Here is a 21163-nt window from a genome sequence, read left to right as displayed (position 1 = left end):
CTGCATTGTCTCTTCCTGCCTCCATCAGGTTTACAGGTTTACCACAAGAATTTTGAATGTTACTCCTTTTACCCCTAGACCATTTTAAGAGGGTCGTAACACACACTCTTGCAGTTTAAATCTAGATTAAAGACCCATCTCTTTAACCTGGCATACACATAACATACTAATATGCTTTTAATATCCAAATCCGTTAAAGGATTTTTAGGCTGCATTAATTAGGTAAACTGGAACCGGAACACTTCACATAACACCGTACTTTCTACATCATTAGAAGAATGGCATCTACGCTAATATTTGTCTGTTTCTGTCTTATTCCGAGGTCACCGTAGCCACCAGATCCAGTCTGTATCCAGATCAGAGGGTCACTGCAGTCGCCCGGATCCAGTACGTATCCAGACCAGATGGTGGATCAGCACCTAGAAAGGACCTCTACTGCCCTGAAAGACAGCGGAGACCAGGACAACTAGAGCCCCAGATACAGATCCCCTGTAAAGACCTTGTCTCAGAGGAGCACCAGGACAAGACCACAGGAAACAGATGATTCTTCTGCAGCCTGGAATTTAACTACTGGTTTCGTCTGGTCAGAGGAGAACTGGCCCCCCAACTGAGACTGGTTTCTCCCAAGGTTTTTTTCTCCATTCTGTCACCGATGGAGTTTCGGTTCCTTGCCGCTGTCGCCTCTGGCTTGCTTAGTTGGGGTCACTTCATCTACAGCGATATCGTTGACTTGATTGCAAATAAATGCACAGACACTATTTAAACTGAACAGAGATGACATAACTGAATTCAATGATGAACTGCCTTTAACTATCATTTTGCATTATTGAGACACTGTTTTCCAAATGAATGTTGTTCAGTGCTTTGACGCAATGTATTTTGTTTAAAGCACTATATAAATAAAGGTGATTGATTCATAACTATACTAGTAAAAATGCTATTTGATTTCCTATAGAGAAATCGAACACACTATGTTAAAAAAAGATTTTGATTATGAATACATATGAGAATGGTGAACTTAATTTCTTTGAATTTAACCACTATGAACCACACCTTAAGATTAATTGTATTAAGCGTCACATATAAAACCCCAATTATATATATATATATATATATATATATATATATATTTGTGGTGGGCCGTTATCGGCATCACCGTGCTGCGTTAAAAAAGATGTCAAAATATCCACCTTGGAAATAATGCTCGAAAAAACTGTCAATTATTTCTTAAGTGAAAGTAAACAGTTGAGGGGAAAAAATGGGATGTGTATTATATTGGATGCGTTCATCATCTCTTAAAGTGACCGCGCCTAATTTAGCTACTGGCTGCTATAATGTTAATCCAAGAAAATGAAAACCAGTCACTGCTCTTGACTGAATTACTTTGTAGTTTTAACAGTCAAACCAAAAATTATTCAGATACCAGGTATAATTTTTGATATATATAGAAAAACTGTAATAATGTGAGAAATTTTGAAGGTGTCTGAATAAATGTAGGCTTGATTGTATATTTCATTTTTACATTGAAGACTATCCAGTGCTATTTTACATTTAATTATTTGGTTTCTGTACCTTGACACCTACAAACTTGAAAAAAACTTAAACATTGGTGTGAAACAGGCATAATGTTGTTAGCACCTTGTGCAATGTGGAATTAGTTAACAGCTTTTTCAAGCACTTTGTGATGCAGTTTGGAAACAAGAGATGAGCCCTTTTCTAATGTACCACCTAGCTTGATAAACCACTTCTCAAAGACTTACTGTTTGTCTATTTTATTTGGGTAACACACATATTCTGAATGCCTTCGGTAGAATTTGAATGAGCCATTTTAATCTAGATTAAATAAAATTAATCTATGCCCACCCCTAATATATATATATATATATATATATATATTTCAATTCATGCTTTGTGTGAAAATATCTTGATATTGGACTTCATAACACTTTATATGTTGTCTTGTACAGTTATTACAGAGAAAATTAAATAGCATTATGTCATTTAATAGGATACAATTTTACACCAGGTAACTGCATTACAGAAGATTCCATTTTGAAATAATTTAAACCAGAAATAGTTGCACAGCATTTGTTTTATATCATTAATTATCATAGAATCAATTATCAGCATATTATCTACTGCATTAAACCACAGTGTATAACGGGGTTATAAATGTAAAGCAGAACATAGTGTAGCCTTGTAGTATTTTTTCCTGGTCCCTTAAAAAGCATGCTACCCAGGATTACATATAGAAAGAAATTAAATTGATCTCACGGTCACATTCTTAAGAGGAACATGCCATTATTAAAGTTTGTCAAAGATTTCTCTTTGGACTAAAGATATATAACAGTAACCAGAAGTTCTATATTTATATATTCAAAATGTGAGGTTTTCCTTCTATCCTGATCACACTTCATTAATGTCAGTTCAGAAGCTAACAGAAGCATGGTTAAAACATCAAGAACAAATAAACTGAATATAAGACAAGTTCTGACTCTGAAGATCTTTGACAGTATTTGCGATTCATCCATCTGTCAGGTTCATCTACAGGTTCTGGGACTCCTCATGTTGCCGTTCCAGCATTCTTGCACAGCGCGGACATGTGGTCGAGTTATCATAGTAACAATCCCTAAGATAGATAGCGATAACAAGAAACAAATGAAGAAACAAAAGCTAAACTTAGAAAGACTGAACAGGTACATGGATGCAAGCAATTCTTGTCAAACAAGCTTGATTTTTTGCATTACTGCATTTTTTTATGTGCATTCAGCAGCTGCATTACAAGATCCTTGAATTCTCAGCATTGTCACAAGTAGTCCAGGTAATATGTGCAAAATTTGAGGTGCAACTTTTTCACAAAAGCATGAAACCTGGTAACCTTGTATAGTTTGTGGCCCTGTACATTTTCAGAAATGGAGCCATTGCAAAACACCTCATGGTGGCTATGGCCACCATTTTACTTTCTGCCATAACCACATGATGTACTTTGTGTCATATCTCCTTTACCAAACATGATATCACACAACAGACGATGTCTACCCCTATGCTTTGATGTGAATGGTGAAATCAGAAATGTGAGAACAAAATCACAGTATCTGAGTATTTCAGTATCACTGCATTTACAGTGGTCCATATTATGGTTTTTCTTCCTTTGAAAATTAAATATTTTATTCATTTAAAACAATAAAATACTGTTTTCAAGAATACAATAATATATTTCATATATATATATATATATATATATATATATATATATATATATATATATATATATGTGTGTGTGTGTGTGTGTGTGTGTGTGTAAATCATCTCAAGCAAGTGGATTTTTCCTTACCTCTCAGACAGAGTCAGGTAGGCAGTAGTACGTTTCCAATACATTCTTCTTCTCTCTCAACAACGCTTTAACATCAAACACAGAGGGCAATGCAATCGTGCTAACCAGCAGCTCTCTCTCTCTCTCTCTCTCACACACACACACACACTCACACAGATTAATAATATATATTATAAACAAGTGCAAGGTTTGTGCGATTCAATTATTCATATTTTTTCTTGTTGTTTTGATTTTTTGGTTAAAATGGAAGGATCTAACTTAAAGGGATTCTCCACCCCAAAATGAAAATTGTCATTAATTACTTACCCCAATGTCGTTCCAAACCCATAAAACTTAGTTTGTCTTGAGACTGTCCCATATACTGCCAAATAAATAACAGTGTCAAGGTCCAGAAAATTATAAAAGACAACATCAGAATAGTCCAACTGCCATCAGTGGTTCAACCATAACTTTATGAAACGACGAGAATACTTTTTGTACATGAAGAAAACAAAAATAACTTCATTCAACATTTTGTCTTCTCTGTGTCTCCCCACATCACCGTAGCACCATTTTGGACAATATGAGCTGAACTCAAACTGCTTATGCTCTTCTGTTTCAGCCACGCCACAAGGATACGTTTTCTGTGTGTATTTATGCTTTGATCTGAAAGAAAACAGAGCATCAGTGCAGTGTTGGCTGACACAGTTTGAGTTCAGCTCATTGTGGCGAGTGGGGCGGGGCCGAGAGGAGTGGGAACGAGGAGTGAGGCCAGGTGTAGTGATTGGAGATGAGCTGCACCTGTGCCCCACCGCCGGTATCGAGTCCCACGTAGAAGATGGAAGGATATAAAACTGGAGCGACTATAGTGAAGGACGAGAGAGGACCAGGCCTGGGATTTTAGTTTATGTTTTGGTTTTTATCTATGCGCACCAGTCGTTCGTGAAGGGCTGGTGCGCTGTTTTTGTGTTTATTTTGAATAATTAAATTGTTTTTTTGATTGTGCGCCGGTTCCCGCCTCCTTCTTCCCGACGACTATGGAGTTTTTATCATTACAGTGGTGCCGAAGCCCGGGAGAAGGAGGGACACTCTGCTGAAGATCGCCGCTGTGGTGAATCCGTGGTGCCCTCGAGCAGGCGAAGAGTGTGCCGCCATGGACGCTCGAGGCGTTGGGCTGGGGCAAGTTGCCGGGGACAGGTGAGCTCGCTGCCGGCCGCCCACGATATGGAGGGGCGGCTGCCATCCGTGAGGGAGCAGAGGGACTATCCGCCTCCACGAAGGAATCCGGAGGGGCAGGGAACGGGGGTCTCCTGCTGGCTGCCCAAAACCGGAGGAGCCGTCGCCGTCCACCGGGCGGCTGAGGAGTGTCGTACCGTCCGCCGAGGGCCTTCCAGTGCCACCGCCAGGCACCGCGGAGGAGATCACCCAGCTGGTGGAGGGCCAAGCAGCAGTGCGTCTGGGAACCGGATTTTTTTTTTTCTCCCCTCTCTCGTCCCAGTTGCTCCTCTTTCCATCTCCTTTTCTCTCGCCTCGTCTGTCTTACCCCCTGGTTCCCGCAGATCTCCGTGAGCGGTCCCCCCCAGAGTACCCCCCGGCCTGCGAGGGGCGATGGGGGTATGTGGCGAGTGGGGCGGGGCCGAGAGGCGTGGGAACGAGGAGTGAGGCCAGGTGTAGTGATTGGAGATGAGCTGCACCTGCGCCCTACCGCCGGTATCGAGTCCCACGTAGGAGATGGAAGGATATAAAACTGATAAAACTGGAGTGACTATAGTGAAGGACGAGAGAGGACCAGGCCTGGGATTTTAGTTTATGTTTTTGGTTTTTATTTATGCCCACCAGTCGTCCGTGAGGGGCTGTTGCGCTGTTTTTGTGTTTATTTTGAATAATTAAAGTGTTTTTTTGATTGTGCGCCGGTTCCCGCCTCCTCCTTCCCGACGACTATGGAGTTTTTATCATTACACTCATATTCTCCAAAATGGCACTACACTGAAGTGGAGAGACACAGAGTCTTTTCTTTGGGTACAAAAAGTATTCTCGTCGCTTCACAACGTTGCGGTTGAACTACTGATGGCAGATTGACTATTCTGACGATGCTTTTCATACTTTTCTGGACCTTGACAATGTTATTTACTTGACAGTCAATGGGACAGTCACAAGCCTCCCGTTTTTCATCCAAAATATCTTAAATTGTGTTCCAAAAAAAGAACAAAGATTTTAGGGGTTTGGAATTACATGGGGGTAAGTGATTAATGACAAAATTTTCATTTTGGGGTGAAGTATCCCTTCAGTGATGTGTTCATGTTCCATAAAGGTGATGCCTGTTTGAAGAATACCATTTGGTGGCATAGAAACCATTTTACGCAAATTGATTAATACTTTTTCAGGGTTTTCTTCGATGTTTGAGGTATATTGAAACAGCTCTACCTAAATACTTTTCATGCTTTTATGTTGGACTAATTTCAGTTACATTGCCCACTCCCACCTCTGACTGTCAGTCACGATAGCCCTGCATATATTGAAAGCTGATTCCAAATCAGTTTTCATTCTGCTGGATCTATTTGCAACTTTTGACACTGTAACGCATCAGACGTTCCTGTATGCCATCACAGGATCTGCACTCCACTGGTATAAATCTGATCTCACAGGGAGGTCTTTCAGGGTTTCCTGGGGAGGAGAGGTATCCAAAGAACATCAGCTTCTCACTGGGGTTCTTCAGGAATCAGTTTTTTGACCCCTCCTATTCCCCATATACACTTCATCACTGGGCCACACATAAGTACATGGTTTCTCCTGCCATTGCTATGATGACACACAGCTCTATCTTTCATTTCAACTAGACAACTGAACAGCAGCTGCATTGATCTCAGGCTGCCTGGAGAACATCTTGGCATGGATATGAAGGAACATCACCTGCAGCTCAACCTGGCAAAGACTGAGCTTCTCATCTTTCCTGCCACTCCAACTGTACAGTATGATTTCAATGTCCAGCTAGGTTAGACAAAAATTATCATTTGATGACCGGATGACCTTCAAGGACCACACTGTAAAGACAGTGCAGGATAATGCAGGATCGCAATGCACAACATCTAGAGGATCAGACCCTTCTAAACAGAGCATGCTGCACAACTTCTTGTCCAGGCCCTTGTCATTTCTAGGTTGGACTATTACAATTTTCTTTGGGCTAAACTTCCATCATACACATACCCTGACTACATCAGACTTCGTACTTCTGCAGTTGATAAATTAAACTTTTCCCAAATACCTGTTGGGATAGGGCAGGTTTTGGGAAAAGAGTGATGCAGATCATGTTACCGATCATCAGCGTGTAACTGGGGAGGCCAAAGTTCGGCAATAATTGTGATTGTGTCCCCCTTGGATGCTCTCATGCAGGACCAGGTTAAGGAGGCAACAAAACTCACTTGATTGTTTTGTTTTAGCAACATACCTGTGTTTACAGCGGAAGTATGAGGCAGCTGAGCCGGTACATAACACGCGTCATAACCAAACATTATGTGATTGGCTTAAGGGTACACCAATGACTTTAAACTTCAGACAAGCACCCCGACCCCAGTAAACGCTTGTCAATTATGCCCATCTAGACTCTGTCTACGAAGCAAAGCAAAGTTGCAGAGTTTGGTATTACCAGGCTATCATACACAATCAAACCTCTACAAAAGATTAAGAACACAGCAGCACGACAGGACTTCACCGAGCCCATAAGGGCCCGCGTCACACCTCTCTTTATCTCCCTGCACTGGCTACTAGTTGTGGTTTGCATCAATATCAAGACATTCACCTGAGTGTCCCCACCAGAGTTTAGGGCTCTGACTTACCCCTTGCGCACACTAACATAATAGACTACTATGGCCCTAGAAAGAGATTGTAAAATAATTTGAAATATACTTGAGATTTCAATCTGCATCAATTGCATCTACCGTGATTTAATTATTTTGTTTGTGATTGTGCTCTTGAAAACAATATTTTATTGTTTTAATGATAAAATAATATATTAAAAAGTTTTTTTTTTATTTTTTTTATTATTATTGATTGATTCTATTTGGAAGTTTACCAGAAGTTAAGTTGGGGCCACAAAAGCACACGTGTAAGTAAGTAAATTTTATTTATATAGCACATTTAAACACAGCGTAGCTGACCAAAGTGCTGAACAGAGTATTAAAAAAAGAACAATAATAATAAATAAATATAAAATAAGAATTAAACAACATGTAAGACATGTGCACAAACTTTTCTTTATGCCACAATATAGACCATTTGAAATGCTGTGATACTGTGATAAGAAAAAAATCAAAAGTAAATTTCAGACTGCTCAGAACAAGTTGTGTATAATTATTCTGAGGCTTCATCCACAAATGCAGTTGAATAATAATCATTTTAGTTAAATAGGGTTTTTAAAAGTGGCTAAAAGGGTAATTTTTCTTAAGTTGATGATGGTGTACAAAATATTACAGAGAAATGTTCCAAATACTTGTATGACTACTATGTTTTCGTAAGAGATGTTCATGGTTTTCTACAAGGGCAAGGATAAATAATATTTTAAGTTTAATTGGAAATAATATTTTTTTGTATTCTAGCGCTGTTGCTTGGAATGAACTGTCTGATTGCTTAAAACAAGTTCAAGAAGAGGGACCTTTTAGAAGAGAAGTTAAGAAATGGCTTTCTTAACTATGCTTCTATAAGTTTTTTAGGTGATATGTTGATGTGTGTTGTTTTGATTTCATTCCCATTATGAACTGCTCGTCCATTTTTTTTAATATAGAGGACCACAATGGAAATAAGCCTGTGGCTTTATTGTGTATATCCTCGACATTTAAAAAAGAAAAATGTGTATGAAGGGGTCTTTTGGGCTTGATTGTACTTGTTTTAACTTTTATTGTCATATAAATCAAATAAAATAAAATACTCAGATACTGTGATTTTATTCTCACATTGCTGATTTCACCATTAACTGTTCACCTGATCAGTTTATGTAGTTGCATGTGGAATCATTGTAATCATTTACCATAAAAACATAGAAGTAGACATCACCTTTTCTGTGTTGTGTTTTCTGTCTTTTATGACACAAAATACATATTTTAATTATGACAGAAAGTAAAATGGCAACCACAAGGTGTTTTTATGATTTCTGGATATGTGCAGGGCCACAAACTATACTAGCGTACCAAGTTTCATGCTGTTATGAAAAAGGTTTTTTTTTTTTTTTTTTTTTTTTTTTTTTTATATGACCCAGACTTTTCTCTTTAAGGTCAACTTCTGTCATGGCAAAGCAACTGTGAAGAGAGCAGGTTGGAAAAGTCAAATACATTTACTGTATATCTACCTTGAGGTAATTTGCTATTAAAAGGTACAGACATATGAAGGTATCTGCTGTCCTCTTATAAAGATTTATTTACAGTCACACATATTATGTATGTATAATGAGACTCCTTGTGCTACCCCTATAGGGATAATTCACCCAAAAAATTAAATTAAGTCATTTACTCACCCTTGTGTTGTTTTAATGTTATATGCTCTTCTTTTTTCAGACTACAAAAGGATATATACATATATTAAAATAATGTCCCGTGTCCACAGAGACCAATGGTCAAGGTCAGGATATTCATTAAATAATGTTACATTTCTGATTGTTTTTCACCAAACCCTATCATACAGTATATCCACAGAACACTTGGCACATGTCACCATTCTGTGATACTTTAGTGTGGTTGACCTAGGTATTGCAGTCCAAATTAAAAATATTGGAGGGTTTTTTTTTTTTACACAGGCCCCTCCTCCTCAAATTTGACGCACAAGCAGGTTGCCAAATTAACGGCACATAAAGTAACGAGCACACTTGATACATAAAATGAAATACACTGTGTTTTCTGCCAACTGGCAAATCGAGGTGCTGGAATATAATTGGGTAAACTGGCAGTGAGCAGGTTTTATAATCCAAAAATAAGACCAACATTCTGGCCGGGAACGCACATTTTCAAAGGAGAATTAATGACGGTAGCTTTTTTTTTTTTTTTTTTCAGATAAATAAGTATGTTAAGTTATCATAGTAATATCATAGTATTTTTATGCTTTTGTGGAGTCAAAATCTTATATATTGTTAATAATGATATGAATTTAAAATTTTGGGTGAAATATCCTTTAAAGAATCCTTTGAAGCAGTGGTTCTCAATTCCAGTCCTCGTGAGTCCCTGCTATGTTAATACATCTGATTCAGATAATCAGCTCATTAGAAGTGAGCTCCGTGGATGAATTGTGTTCCGACTGACATGGTCCCTACACAGTGCTCATTGCTCCCTACTCCCTGAGCAGGGGAAATCTCTTGAACTACACTTTGGAATGTATAATCACAGATTTGTGCTGCACAATATCCTCAGACATTGACATCATAAACCTTTTTGGGATATCCTGTGATGTCCACTTTGCAGGGCACTTACGTTAGAATAGAACAAACATCTGAAGCCATAAGAGAAAAATACAACATGTGCAGAGCAGGGGGTAGTGAGTTCTGGAATTGAGAACCGCTGTCTTAAAGTATTTGCTTTAGATTCCTTTAATTCATGACATATTTATGTGTCATTTATGCCATATTTTTATGTCACATCTATTTTAAAATAACGTATTGTTTCATCAATCAGATTCTTTCTGTTTATTACACAATGCTCTATTAATACAGATCTGTTTTTCTCATACTGTATATGGTAAGGATTATTATGCTTATTTTGACAAAATTATTTTATTAAAATTATATTTTGTGGCCAAGATATATTATCACATTGCCACATGTTATGGTCACAACAAAATTTAATGAACCAAACCTTTCCTTTCCAAGGCCCCATAGCAATGCATATACTGTAGCTAAGTCGTGGCCTAATGGTTAGAGAGTTGGAATCCCAATCGAAGGGTTATGAGTTCGAGTCTCGGGCTGACAGGAATTGTGGGTGGGGGGAGTGCATGCACAGTTCTCTCTCCACCTTCAATACCATGACTTAGGTGCCCTTGAGCAAGGCATTGAACCCCCAACTGCTCCCCGGGCGCCGCAGCATGAATGGCTGCCCACTGCTCCGGGTGTGTGTTCAAAGTGTGTGTGTGTGTTCACTGCTCTGTGTGTGTGCACTTTGGATGGGTTAAATGCAGAGCACGGATTCTGAGTATGGGTCACCATACTTGGCTGAATGTCACGTCATGTCACTTTAATGGTAAATGGCAATGTACTGTATTTGATGTGTTCAGAAACAAACCTGTGGAAAACAGCAAAACAGTCATTACAGACGGAGGTGTGGTTGTCGAATGGGAAGAGAATGTCACCCTCTTTACACAATTCACACATGAAGCCTTTGGCCTGGCATTTCTGATGGAACAAAGACAGGGAGATTTGAGACTAAAAAAAGATGTTAGAATAGTAGCACACTCACACATATCTAAACTAATTTAACCTTAGAGGCTACTTACTTTCAAGGGGTCATACCATGATTACATTAGACATAATTCAGAGCTGAGCTGAAATTGCTGGAGTGGTTTGTTTTACAGGTAACACTTTAGTATAGGGACCAATTCTCATTATTAACTAGGTTCTTATTAGCATGCCTATTAATAACATATTGGCTGTTTATTAGTACCTATAAAGTGGATATTCTGCATGATCATATTCTACAACCCTAATTCTACTCAATACCTAAACTTAAAGGGGGGAGGGGGGTACAATGGTGTTTTGTGTATTCAGAGTTGTTCACAGTCTTAAAGAGATGGATTCTCATGCAAAACATGGCCGAAGTTTTGCAAAAGATTTTTGAAGAATGACTGAGAATTTCTGTGCCAAACATGGTACAAGTTTCGGTGGTTTTTTTTTTCGATCGTGGATCTAATGACATAGACGAGAACGGAAGTCCTTATATGAGCATTACTCCCAGAAAAGCGTGCCCGTGCACACACATTGGCCAGAGTAGAGCGAGTCCGCGCATTTCAACATGCTTCAAAATCGTCGGCAGTGCTGCATAGGATTTGTTCGAGAATGCCTCCAAATAAGTGCATTTTTGGATGCGAGGAAAAGTTTACCGTGTTCAGCTTCCCCAAGAACCCAGCGTTACATGAACAGTGGATGCATTTTGTTTTTCCGTGGCAGCAACGGAGTGTATCAAGTGCATTTGTGTGTTCTGGTCATTTGAGTGATGAATGTTTTATAAACAAGGCCCAGGTCGACGATGGATTTGCACATCGTTTGCTATTAAAACATGGAGCCGTCCCTGTGATAAAAGATCCCATTCATGTAAGTACAACTGCATCAGATTTCTGTATTTTGTTGGAAATCAGCACATAAGTGAACATATGTTAATGGAAACAACACAAAACATCAGTATTATAGCTCCACTCACCTCCGGGAGCTCGGCTTTTTCTGGAAAGAATTGGAAAGCTGTATTTTTCTTTTATAAATATGATAAAACGAAATACTTTTTGGATATATGAAGGATGCAGTACTACTCTATAGGTACTCAAGATTAACAAGAGATTAGGTGAAACTGTGTATGTTATGTACCCTTTAACAACTACCTTGCTAACTATTAATAAACAGCAAATTAGGAGTTTATTGAGGTAAAAGTCATAGTTAATGGTTTGTTAATAGTGAGAATTGGTTCTTAAAATAAAGTATGACCGTTTTATACAACACAACCAATGAAAAGGATCAATTTCTAGTTCTGAAATTGTGACGAGTAGGGCGGGGCCGAGAGACATGGGAACAGGAGCGAGGCTGGTGGCGTGATTGGGAAATGAGCGACACCTGCTCGACCCACCGGTCTCGAGTCCCACGGAGGAGATGAAGGGATATAAAACCGGAGCGACGACAGTGACAGACGACAGAGGACCAGGCCTGGGCTTTAGTTTGTGTTTTGATCTTGTTTGTGAGCGGCAGTCGGCCGTGAGGGGCTGATGCGCTGTTTTGTGTTTATTTTGTTATTAAAGTCTTTATTTGATTGTCCGCCAGTTTCTGCCTCCTTCTTCCAGATGATTAGGAATGTTTTATCGTTACAGTGGACAAAACAGCGCAGCAGCCCCTCACAGCCGGCTGCCACACACAAACAAAATCAAAACACAAACTAAAGCCCAGGCCTGGTCCTCTCTCATCCGTCACTGTCGTCGCTCCAGTTTTATATCCCTCCATCTCCTCCGTGGGACTCGAGAGCAGGGGTCACTCATTTCCCAATCAGGCCACTGGCCTTGCTCCAGTTCCCACGTCTCTCGGCCCCACCCCACTCGTCACAGAAATATTTTAGGACTAATATATATATATATATATATATATATATATATATATATATATATATATTAGGGCTGTCAAAAATAGCGCGTTAACGGCGTTAATTAGTTGGTTGTCGTTAATTACGTCAAATTTTTTAACGCATTTCACGCATGCGCAGTGTGACAAATTATTCAGGTTAGGAAAGTCTCGTCGATCTCTGAATTCTCAAGATAGTAAAAAACAGCGGCGAGCGCCGCGACGAAAACACCGAAGAAGCTTAAGGTTTTACCCCATTTACTCTCAAATACATTCATGCCAAGCTCGATAAACAGAGACGACTTTGGTAGTTGATACGCTGGAGCTTCTTCTTCCTGTTATAGCAGTGATCCTCAAATCTGGCTCGCAAGTTTCATGCAGAGTTTAGCGCAGACTCCAATTAAACACACCTGCCTGTGATTTACTAATGATCCTAAAGACACTGATTAGCAAACTCATGCGTGTTTGATTAGGGTTAGAGCTAAACTTCGCAGGAAAGTGGATCTCGCGAGCCAGATTTGAGGATCACTGTGTTATAGCGTCCTGTGTTTCACACTGCGCATGCGCAAAACGCCTACATGCAATGCAGCGAAAATTACAGCTGTTTTGAAAAGCATATGCATTTTTACTTGGTTTTACTGGCACTTGAAGCCTTTCAGAACGTGAAAATACCTATCCTAAAGTATTGTGGCAGAGCAAATGAACACCTCCCAAAAACAAGAGTGCCCAGAGTGCTGCTTATGTGATTGTGGCGCATGTTTGTGTTTCTGAGTTCATTCTTTCGAGTTTCTCTATGCATAATTTCATAGATATGTGGCTATATTTAACCACTGGTTCACCTAAAACTCTTACACTATCTGTAGTTAAATGGCATGGTTTGATATAGTGCTCAGGTAAATTTGATCTAAGTAAATAAACTTTTGAAATTCAGAAAAAAAGAACCACATATTGATGAATCAATACATGAAAATTATGTATCTGTGTCCTGTTATTTATCTTTTGGTATGCATTTCAGAAAAAAAATGGTTAGGATTCAGGTGTAGTTGCAAATAGTGATTAATCATGATTAATCCACTGAAAATTCTGATTAATTTGATTAAAAATTTTAATCATTTGACAGCCCTAATATATATATATATATATATATATATATATATATATATATATAGAAACACACACACGTATGTCCTATACCTACAAACTTACCTCACAGTCCAGTTTAATATGTTTGGCAAAAGTTGTGTGAATTTCAGTAAGGGAACAGCTGAGACGCCCGCTGGATAAGTCAATCAGATCCTGTAGGCTGTACATGTCATCATTCTCCACAAAGTGCTGACGATCTTGAAGCTGTGACATTACAATTAAACCATCTGTTATTTTAAAATCCACCATCTTTAACCTGATCCTTCCTAAATGATAATATATTTAGAGTTCAAAAATTCAAATAGTTTATACAGTACACAAGATCACAGATACAACACAGACAAAGAAATGTCTTGGTTATGTACGTAACCCTCATTCCTCGATGGAGAGAATGGAGACGTTATGTTGTGACAATACAGGAGTCTTGGGAGCCCAGATTCTCTCTGATTAAGAGAAAATAGTAATTTGCCTAGTGGATTTTGAATGCTGAGCCACTCTCTGTGCATATGGGTATAAATAGGTGACAGGTTGTCACAGTGTCTGGTCTGTGTTTTCCTGGATGTCCACTAGTGGTCTCACTTCCCAATAGTCACCCCACTGCAGGCACTATATTTCCCACATAGCCTTTGTCCCATTCATCACTGTTAATTGCACACCCGTTAATTGCACTCAGCTGTCCCCATTTTCATCCTTTTCACCTGTCCATATAATCTAATACAGTTTCTATCTGTTTCATGGAGTCCTTGTTTCATGTCACCCTGCTTCTCGTGTTCCCTAGGGTTTTTCATGTTTCTTGTTTTTGGACTGCTTTTGTTGTTACTGACCTCTTGACTGTTTTTGGATTAGATTTTTGGATTCCCCATTAAACACTGCAACTGGATCTCTCGTTTTGTGTGTGCATTCATAGAGACTCTTTCACCTAGATATCACACTATAGAGACTCTGTCTGTTCCCGAACTAGAAAATACAAAAAACTTCCAAACCAAGTTAAGATGAACAATTTAATATAATATGATCACTGATCATAATCTAGATGTGCTCTGTTTGACAGAAACCTGGCTAAAACCTGATGATTACATTATTTTAAATGAGTCCACCCCCCAAGATTACTGTTATAAATATGAGCCGCGTCTAAAAGGCAAAGAGGGAGGTGTTGCTTCAATTAATAACAACATTTTCAGGATTTCTCAGAGGGCAGGCTTCAAGTATAACTCGTTTGTAGTAATGGTGCTTCATATAACATTATCCAGAGTAACAAATGTTAATGATAAGTTCCCTGTTATGTTTGTACTGGCTACTGTATACAGGCCACCAGTGCACCATACAGACTTTATTAAAGAGTTTTTGTGATTTTATATCCGAGTTAGTTTTGGCTGCAGATAAAGTTTAAATAGTTGGTGATTTTAATATCCATGTTGATAATGAAAAAGATTTATTGGGATCAGCATTTATAGACATTCTGAACTCTATTGGGGTTAGACAACACGTTTCAGAACCTACTCATTGTCGAAATCATACTCTAGATTTAATACTGTCACATGGAATTGATGTTGATAGTATTGAAATAATGCAGCCAAGTGATGATATCTCAGATCATTATTTAGTTTTGTGAAAACTTCATATAGCCAAAATTTTAAATTTTACTTCTTGTTACAAGTATGGAAGAACCATCACTTCTACCACAAAATACTGCTTTTTAAGTTATCTTCCTGATGTATCCAAATTCCTTAGCATATCCAAAACCTCATAACAACTTGATGTAATGATGATGTAACAGAAACGACAGACTCTCTCTTTTCTAGCAATTTAAATATAGTTGCTCCTTTACGCTTAAGGAAGGTTAAGGAAACCAGTATGACACCATGGTATGATGAGAATACTCGCACCCTAAAGAGATCAGCCCGTAAAATGGAGCGCAGCTGGAGGAAAACAAGCTAGAGGTATTTCGTATTGCTTGGTGGGAAAGTAACCTATCCTACAGAAAAGCATTAAAAACTGATAGTTAAGTTTACTTTTCTTCTATTTTAGAAGAAAACAAACATAACCCCAGGTATTTATTCAATACAGTGGCTAAATAAAGCCTCAACAAGTGTTGACATTTCCCAAAATCACAGCAGTAATGACATCATGAACTACTTTACTTCTAAAATCTATACAATTAGAGATAAAATTGCAATCATTCAGCCGTCAGCTACAGTATCGCATCAGACAGTTCACTATAGACCCCCTGAGGAACAGTTCCACTCATTCTCTACTATAGGAGGAAGAATTGTATAAACTTTTTAAATGATATAAATCAACAACATGTATGTTAGACCCTATACCATCTAAGCTCCTAAAAGAGGTGCTTCCAGAAGTCATAGATCCTCTTCTGACTATTATTAATTCCTCATTGTCATTAGGATATGTCCCCAAAACCTTCTAACTGGCTGTTATTAAGCCTCTCATCAAAAAACCACAACTTGACCCCAAAGAACTAGTTAATTATAGACCAATCTCGAATCTCCCTTTTCTGTCCAAGATACTAGAAAAGGTGGTATCCTCACAATTATATTCCTTCTTAGAGAAACATGGTATATGTGAGGATTTTCAGTCAGGATTTAGACCGTATCATAGTACTGAGACTGCTCTCCTTATAGTTACAAATTATCTGCTCTTATAATCTGATCTTTGTTGTATCTCTCTATTAGTTTTATTGGATCTTAGTGCTGCATTTGACACAATTGACCACAACATTCTTTTGCATAGACTTGAACACTTTGTTGGCATTAATGTAAGTGCATTAGCATGGTTTAAATCGTACTTATATGACCGCCATCAGTTCGTAGCAGTGAATGAAGATCTTATTGATCACAAGTGCAGTATGGAGTACCTCAAGGCTCAGTACTATGGCCACTACTCTTCACGGTTTATATGTTACCCTTGGGAGATATCATCAGGAAACATGGTGTTAGCTTTCACTGTTATGCTGATGATACTCATCTCTATATTTCTTTGCAGCCTGGTGAAACACACCAATTTGAAAAACTAATGGAATGCATAGTCAATATAAAAAACTGGATGACGAGTAATTTCTTACTGCTAAATTCTGGAAAAAAAATAGAGGTGTTAATTATAGGACCTAAAAACTCTGCATCTAATAACCTAGAACACTGTCTAAGACTTGATAGTTGCTCTGTCAATTCTTCATCATCTGTTAGGAACCTAGGTGTGCTATTTGATTGCAATCTTTCCTTAGAAAGCTATGTTTGTAGCATTTGTAAAACTGCATTTTTCCATCTCAAAAATATATCTAAATTACGGCCTATGCTCTCAATGTCAAATGCAGAAATGTTAATCCATGCATTCATGACCTCAAGGTCAGATTATTGTAATGCTTTATTGGGTAGTTGTTCTGCACGCTTAGTAAACAAACTCCAGCTAGTCCAAAATGCAGCAGCAAGAGTTCTTACTAGAACCAGGAAGTATGACCATATTAGCCCAGTCCTCTCAACACTGCACTGGCTCCCTATCAAACATCGTATAGATTTTAAAATATTTCTTATTACTTATAGCCCTGTATGGTTTAACACCTCAGTATTTGAATGAGCTCCTTTTAAATTATAATCCTCTACGTCTGCTACGTTCTCAAAACTCAGGCAAATTGATAATACCTTGAATATCAAAATCAACTGCGGACGGCAGATCCTTTTCCTATTTGGCGCCTAAACTCTGGAATAACCTACCTGACATTGTTCGGGAGGCAGACACACTCTTGCAGTTTAAATCTAGATTAAAGACAAATCTCTTTAACCTGGCTTACACATAACATACTAAAATGCTTTTAATATCCAAATCCGTTAAAGGATTTTTAGGCTGCATTAATTAGGTAAACCGGAACCGGGAACACTTCCCATAACACCCAATGTACTTGCTACATCATTAGAAGAATGGCATCTATGCTAATATTAGTCTGTTTCTCTCTTATTCTGAGGTCACCGTAGCCACCAGATCCAGTCTGTATCCAGATCAGAGGGTCACTGCAGTCACCCGGATCCAGTACGTATCCAGACCAGATGGTGGATTGGCACCTAGAAAGGACCTCTACAGCCCTGAAAGACAGCGGAGACCAGGACAGATCCCCTGTTAAGAACTTGTCTCAGAGGACCACCAGGACAAGACCACAGGAAACAGATGATTCTTCTGCACAATCTGACTTTGCTGCAGCCTGGAATTGAACTACTGGTTTCAACTGGTCAGAGGAGAACTGGCCCCCCAACTGAGCCTGGTTTCTCCCAAGGTGATGGAGTTGACTTGATTGCAAATAAATGCACAGACACTATTTAAACTGAACAGAGATGACATCACTGAATTCAATGATGAACTGCCTTTAACTATCATTTTGCATTATTGACACACTGTTTTCCTAATGAATGTTGTTCAGTTGCTTTGACGCAATGTATTTTATTTAAAGAGCTATATAAATAAAGGTGACTTGACTTGACTTAACATTTGTAACAGAAGGACTCCATCATGCCCAGATCAAGAAGTGAGGGATTTCGTATCCATTCCCCAGCCAGTATGGAGGAGCGGATGGGGAGGTTCCTAAACCTAATCACCCTCCGTCAAGAGAGGAGTGAGGTGGTTTGTTTGGTGCAAATATTTTGGACTATGGCAGTAGGACTGGGGTACAATGATGAGGCACATAAAGACTTTAACGCCTGCCTGGATGACCCTGTGCCTGAGTGGGAGATGAATGGGCTGGAGATCCTGGACTTTTGGGGGTTCACCAGGTACCTACACCATCGGTCTCAGTGGGATACCCCAGCCACACCTGTCTCTCCAGACACGATGGCCGACTCTAGACCTGTGTCTCCAGACAGGATGGCCACCAGTCCAGTGCCCTGGCACAAGAGGGTTGCCAACCCAGAGTCACAGCACAGGATGGCCGCCGGCCCAGCGCTACTGCACAAGAAAGCTGCCGGCACATTGCCACTGCACCAGATGGCAGCCACAGGTGACCATCAAGAGTCGAGTCAGGTCCCCGTTGACCCTCCAGAGTCGAGTCAGGACCCTTTTGAACCTCCATAGTCGAGTCAGGTCCCCACTGACCTCATGAGTCAAGTCAAGTCACTCTGATCTTCTTGAGCAAGGTCAAGTCACTGATGATCTTCATGGGCAAAGTCAAGTCACCAATGATCTTCATGGGCAAAGTCAAGTCAGCAATGATCTTCCTGAACGAAGTCAAGCCACAGTTGATCTTCCTGAACGAAGTAAAGCCACAGTTAATCTTCCTGAACCCAGTCAAATCACCACAGATCTACCAGAGTCTCTTCACTTCTCAGCTGAATTTCCAGAGCCTCGTCACATCTCAGCTGAACTTCCAGAGCATCGTCATGTCTCAGTCAAACTTCCTGAGCACTCGTCCTATCGTGTCATGGCCATGGAGACCATCTACCATCTCACCATGGGCACAGAGGCCACCCTTAACCTGTTCATGTTCTCTATTTCAGCCTTACCTGACCAGACTTGCTCTCCTATGCCATCGATCACACTGTGGCAATCCTCTGCTCCACCCTGGTGGGTATTTGGCTCATCCGCACGACTGTGGTGGTTCTCTGCTCTTTCCTGGGGGGCTTCTGTCTCATCTGCTTGGCTGTGGTAGTCCTCTGCGCTGCCCTGGTGGGCTTCGGTCTCATCTACTCAGCTGTGGTGGTCCTCTGTGCCACCCTGGTTGGCTTCAGTCACAGTGTGGAGCACTGGCTGTTGTCAGACTGCTTGTGCATTCAAAAATCTCACTAGAAGATTATTAAAATTAATGGCAAAATGAATGTTTGGAAATGTAAACTGATATCTTCTACTGACACACTACAGCAAAAGATATAAATAAAGATATAAATAACTGGCCTAATACTGGCCTAAGACTTTTGAACAGTAGTGTATGTATAAAGAACATATAATTAAAATTAAGTATATTTAAATAAGTGTAATTAAAGTATGCATTCATACTGTATGTGTTAAGGGCTAGAATTTCATTGGAGGAAACATCTGCAGTGTAATGAGCGGTGAACGCAGTGGAAACTTTACAGTAGATGACACCTTGTGTCCTCTGTTTCTGTTTGAGTCTGCTCGCGCTGCTCCACGCGGTCTGCGGACTGAAGAGCATGCTGAAAGACGGGGAGAAGATCGGTCTACCGCTGTTTTCATGAAATTTAAGTTGACTGACTGAGGCGATCGCAAATTTGTATACAGTTTATGGCTAATGCCATAGCCCCGCTTAAAAATCTTAGAAACGCCCTTGCTTCTTGTGTAGGCTACATTTCGGAGAACCAGGACAAATATTTAAATCGATCACTCAGGCATTTAAGAGGCACCGAAATCTGTGTTCTGATTTGTTTCAGTGCGGGTTTCGGTACCCAACCCTAGTGACTGGGCCATGATAAGACATTCGTCGAGATAGTCAAGGATCATGATGCCCATCCTGGGGCAGGATGTAACTGATGATGTATCTGAGCTTGTGAAGGGCCTAAATCAAGGCTTGCAGGTACAGAATTGGTAGAAGTCCAATGGATTGGTTTGCAGCAATCGACCTGAAGGACGCATACTTTCATGTCTCCATTCTTCCTCAACACAGACCGTTTCTTTGGTTTGCTTTTGAGGGGCAGGCATTTTAGTACAAGGTTCTCCCATTTGGGTTGGCCCTGTCTCCCCTCATCTTTACGAAAGTCACGGAGAGAGCCCTGGCTCCTCTCAGGGAACGAGGTGTCCGTATCCTCAACTATCTCGACGACTGTCTGATTCTAGCTCACTCATGAACATGGTTGTGCCAGCACAGGGATTTGGTGCTTAGACACCTCGCCTGGCTGGGCCTTCAGGTCAACTGGGAAAAGAGCAAACTCTCCCCTGAGCAGAGGATCTCTTTTCTCTGTATGGAAATAGACTCAGTCGCCATGTTCGCGCGGCTTACAAATGAGAGCACGCAGTCACTGCTGAATTGCCTGTAACAATTCGAGGGCAAGAGAGCGGTTCCACTGAAACTGTTTCAGAGGCTCCTGGGGCATATCGCATCCGCGGCGGCAGTCATATCGCTCGGGATACTCTTTATGAGACCGCTTCAGAACTGGCTTTACGACCGATTCCCAAGATGGGCATGGCAACTGGGCATGCTCCGAGTGACAGTCACTCCGGCCTGCCTACGAACCTTCACCTTGTGGAGTCAGAAGCATCTGAGGTCGCTTTGTGCCATTCACATACCGGGCAGGCTCAATCGTGCAGCCAGCGAGCTCTCACAGCAGCAGTCCCGCCCCGGGGAATGGCACCTACGTCCTGTACTTTGGAACCTACATCTGTGGGTTCTGGATGGGTCATGGATGGTTTAGGTACCTTGCCACCGCAGGTGGTAGTTACCATCACTTTAGCTAGAGCCTATGCTTTGAAGTGGAACC

General features: G+C 40.1%; 1 protein-coding gene across 13 annotated transcripts in view; it reads right to left on the bottom strand.

The window, feature by feature from the left end:
* Positions 1 to 1987: 1987 nt before the first annotated feature.
* Positions 1988 to 21163, bottom strand: part of def8 (differentially expressed in FDCP 8 homolog) — a 179906-nt gene continuing 160730 nt past the window's right edge. For 10 of the 13 annotated variants that reach the window (XM_052582289.1, XM_052582279.1, XM_052582281.1 and 7 more), the window contains 4 exons: positions 13803 to 13943; positions 10567 to 10676; positions 8817 to 8857; positions 1988 to 2629 (listed from right to left, as the gene is read on the bottom strand). In XM_052582289.1, the coding sequence (XP_052438249.1) occupies positions 2541 to 2629; positions 8817 to 8857; positions 10567 to 10676; positions 13803 to 13943 (381 nt within the window). In that variant the 3' untranslated portion in view covers positions 1988 to 2540. Of the gene's footprint in view, positions 2630 to 3334; positions 3400 to 3640; positions 3696 to 8816; positions 8858 to 10566; positions 10677 to 13802; positions 13944 to 21163 lie in introns of all 13 variants that reach the window. The other 3 variants (XM_052582285.1, XM_052582278.1, XM_052582286.1) reach the window with 2 other exon arrangements.

This window comes from Carassius gibelio, chromosome B18 (genome assembly GCF_023724105.1).
Source record: "Carassius gibelio isolate Cgi1373 ecotype wild population from Czech Republic chromosome B18, carGib1.2-hapl.c, whole genome shotgun sequence".
NCBI lineage: Eukaryota > Metazoa > Chordata > Actinopteri > Cypriniformes > Cyprinidae > Carassius > Carassius gibelio.
The sequence above is the reverse complement of the archived record's forward strand: the minus strand, read 5'-3'. Positions and strand labels throughout refer to the sequence as shown.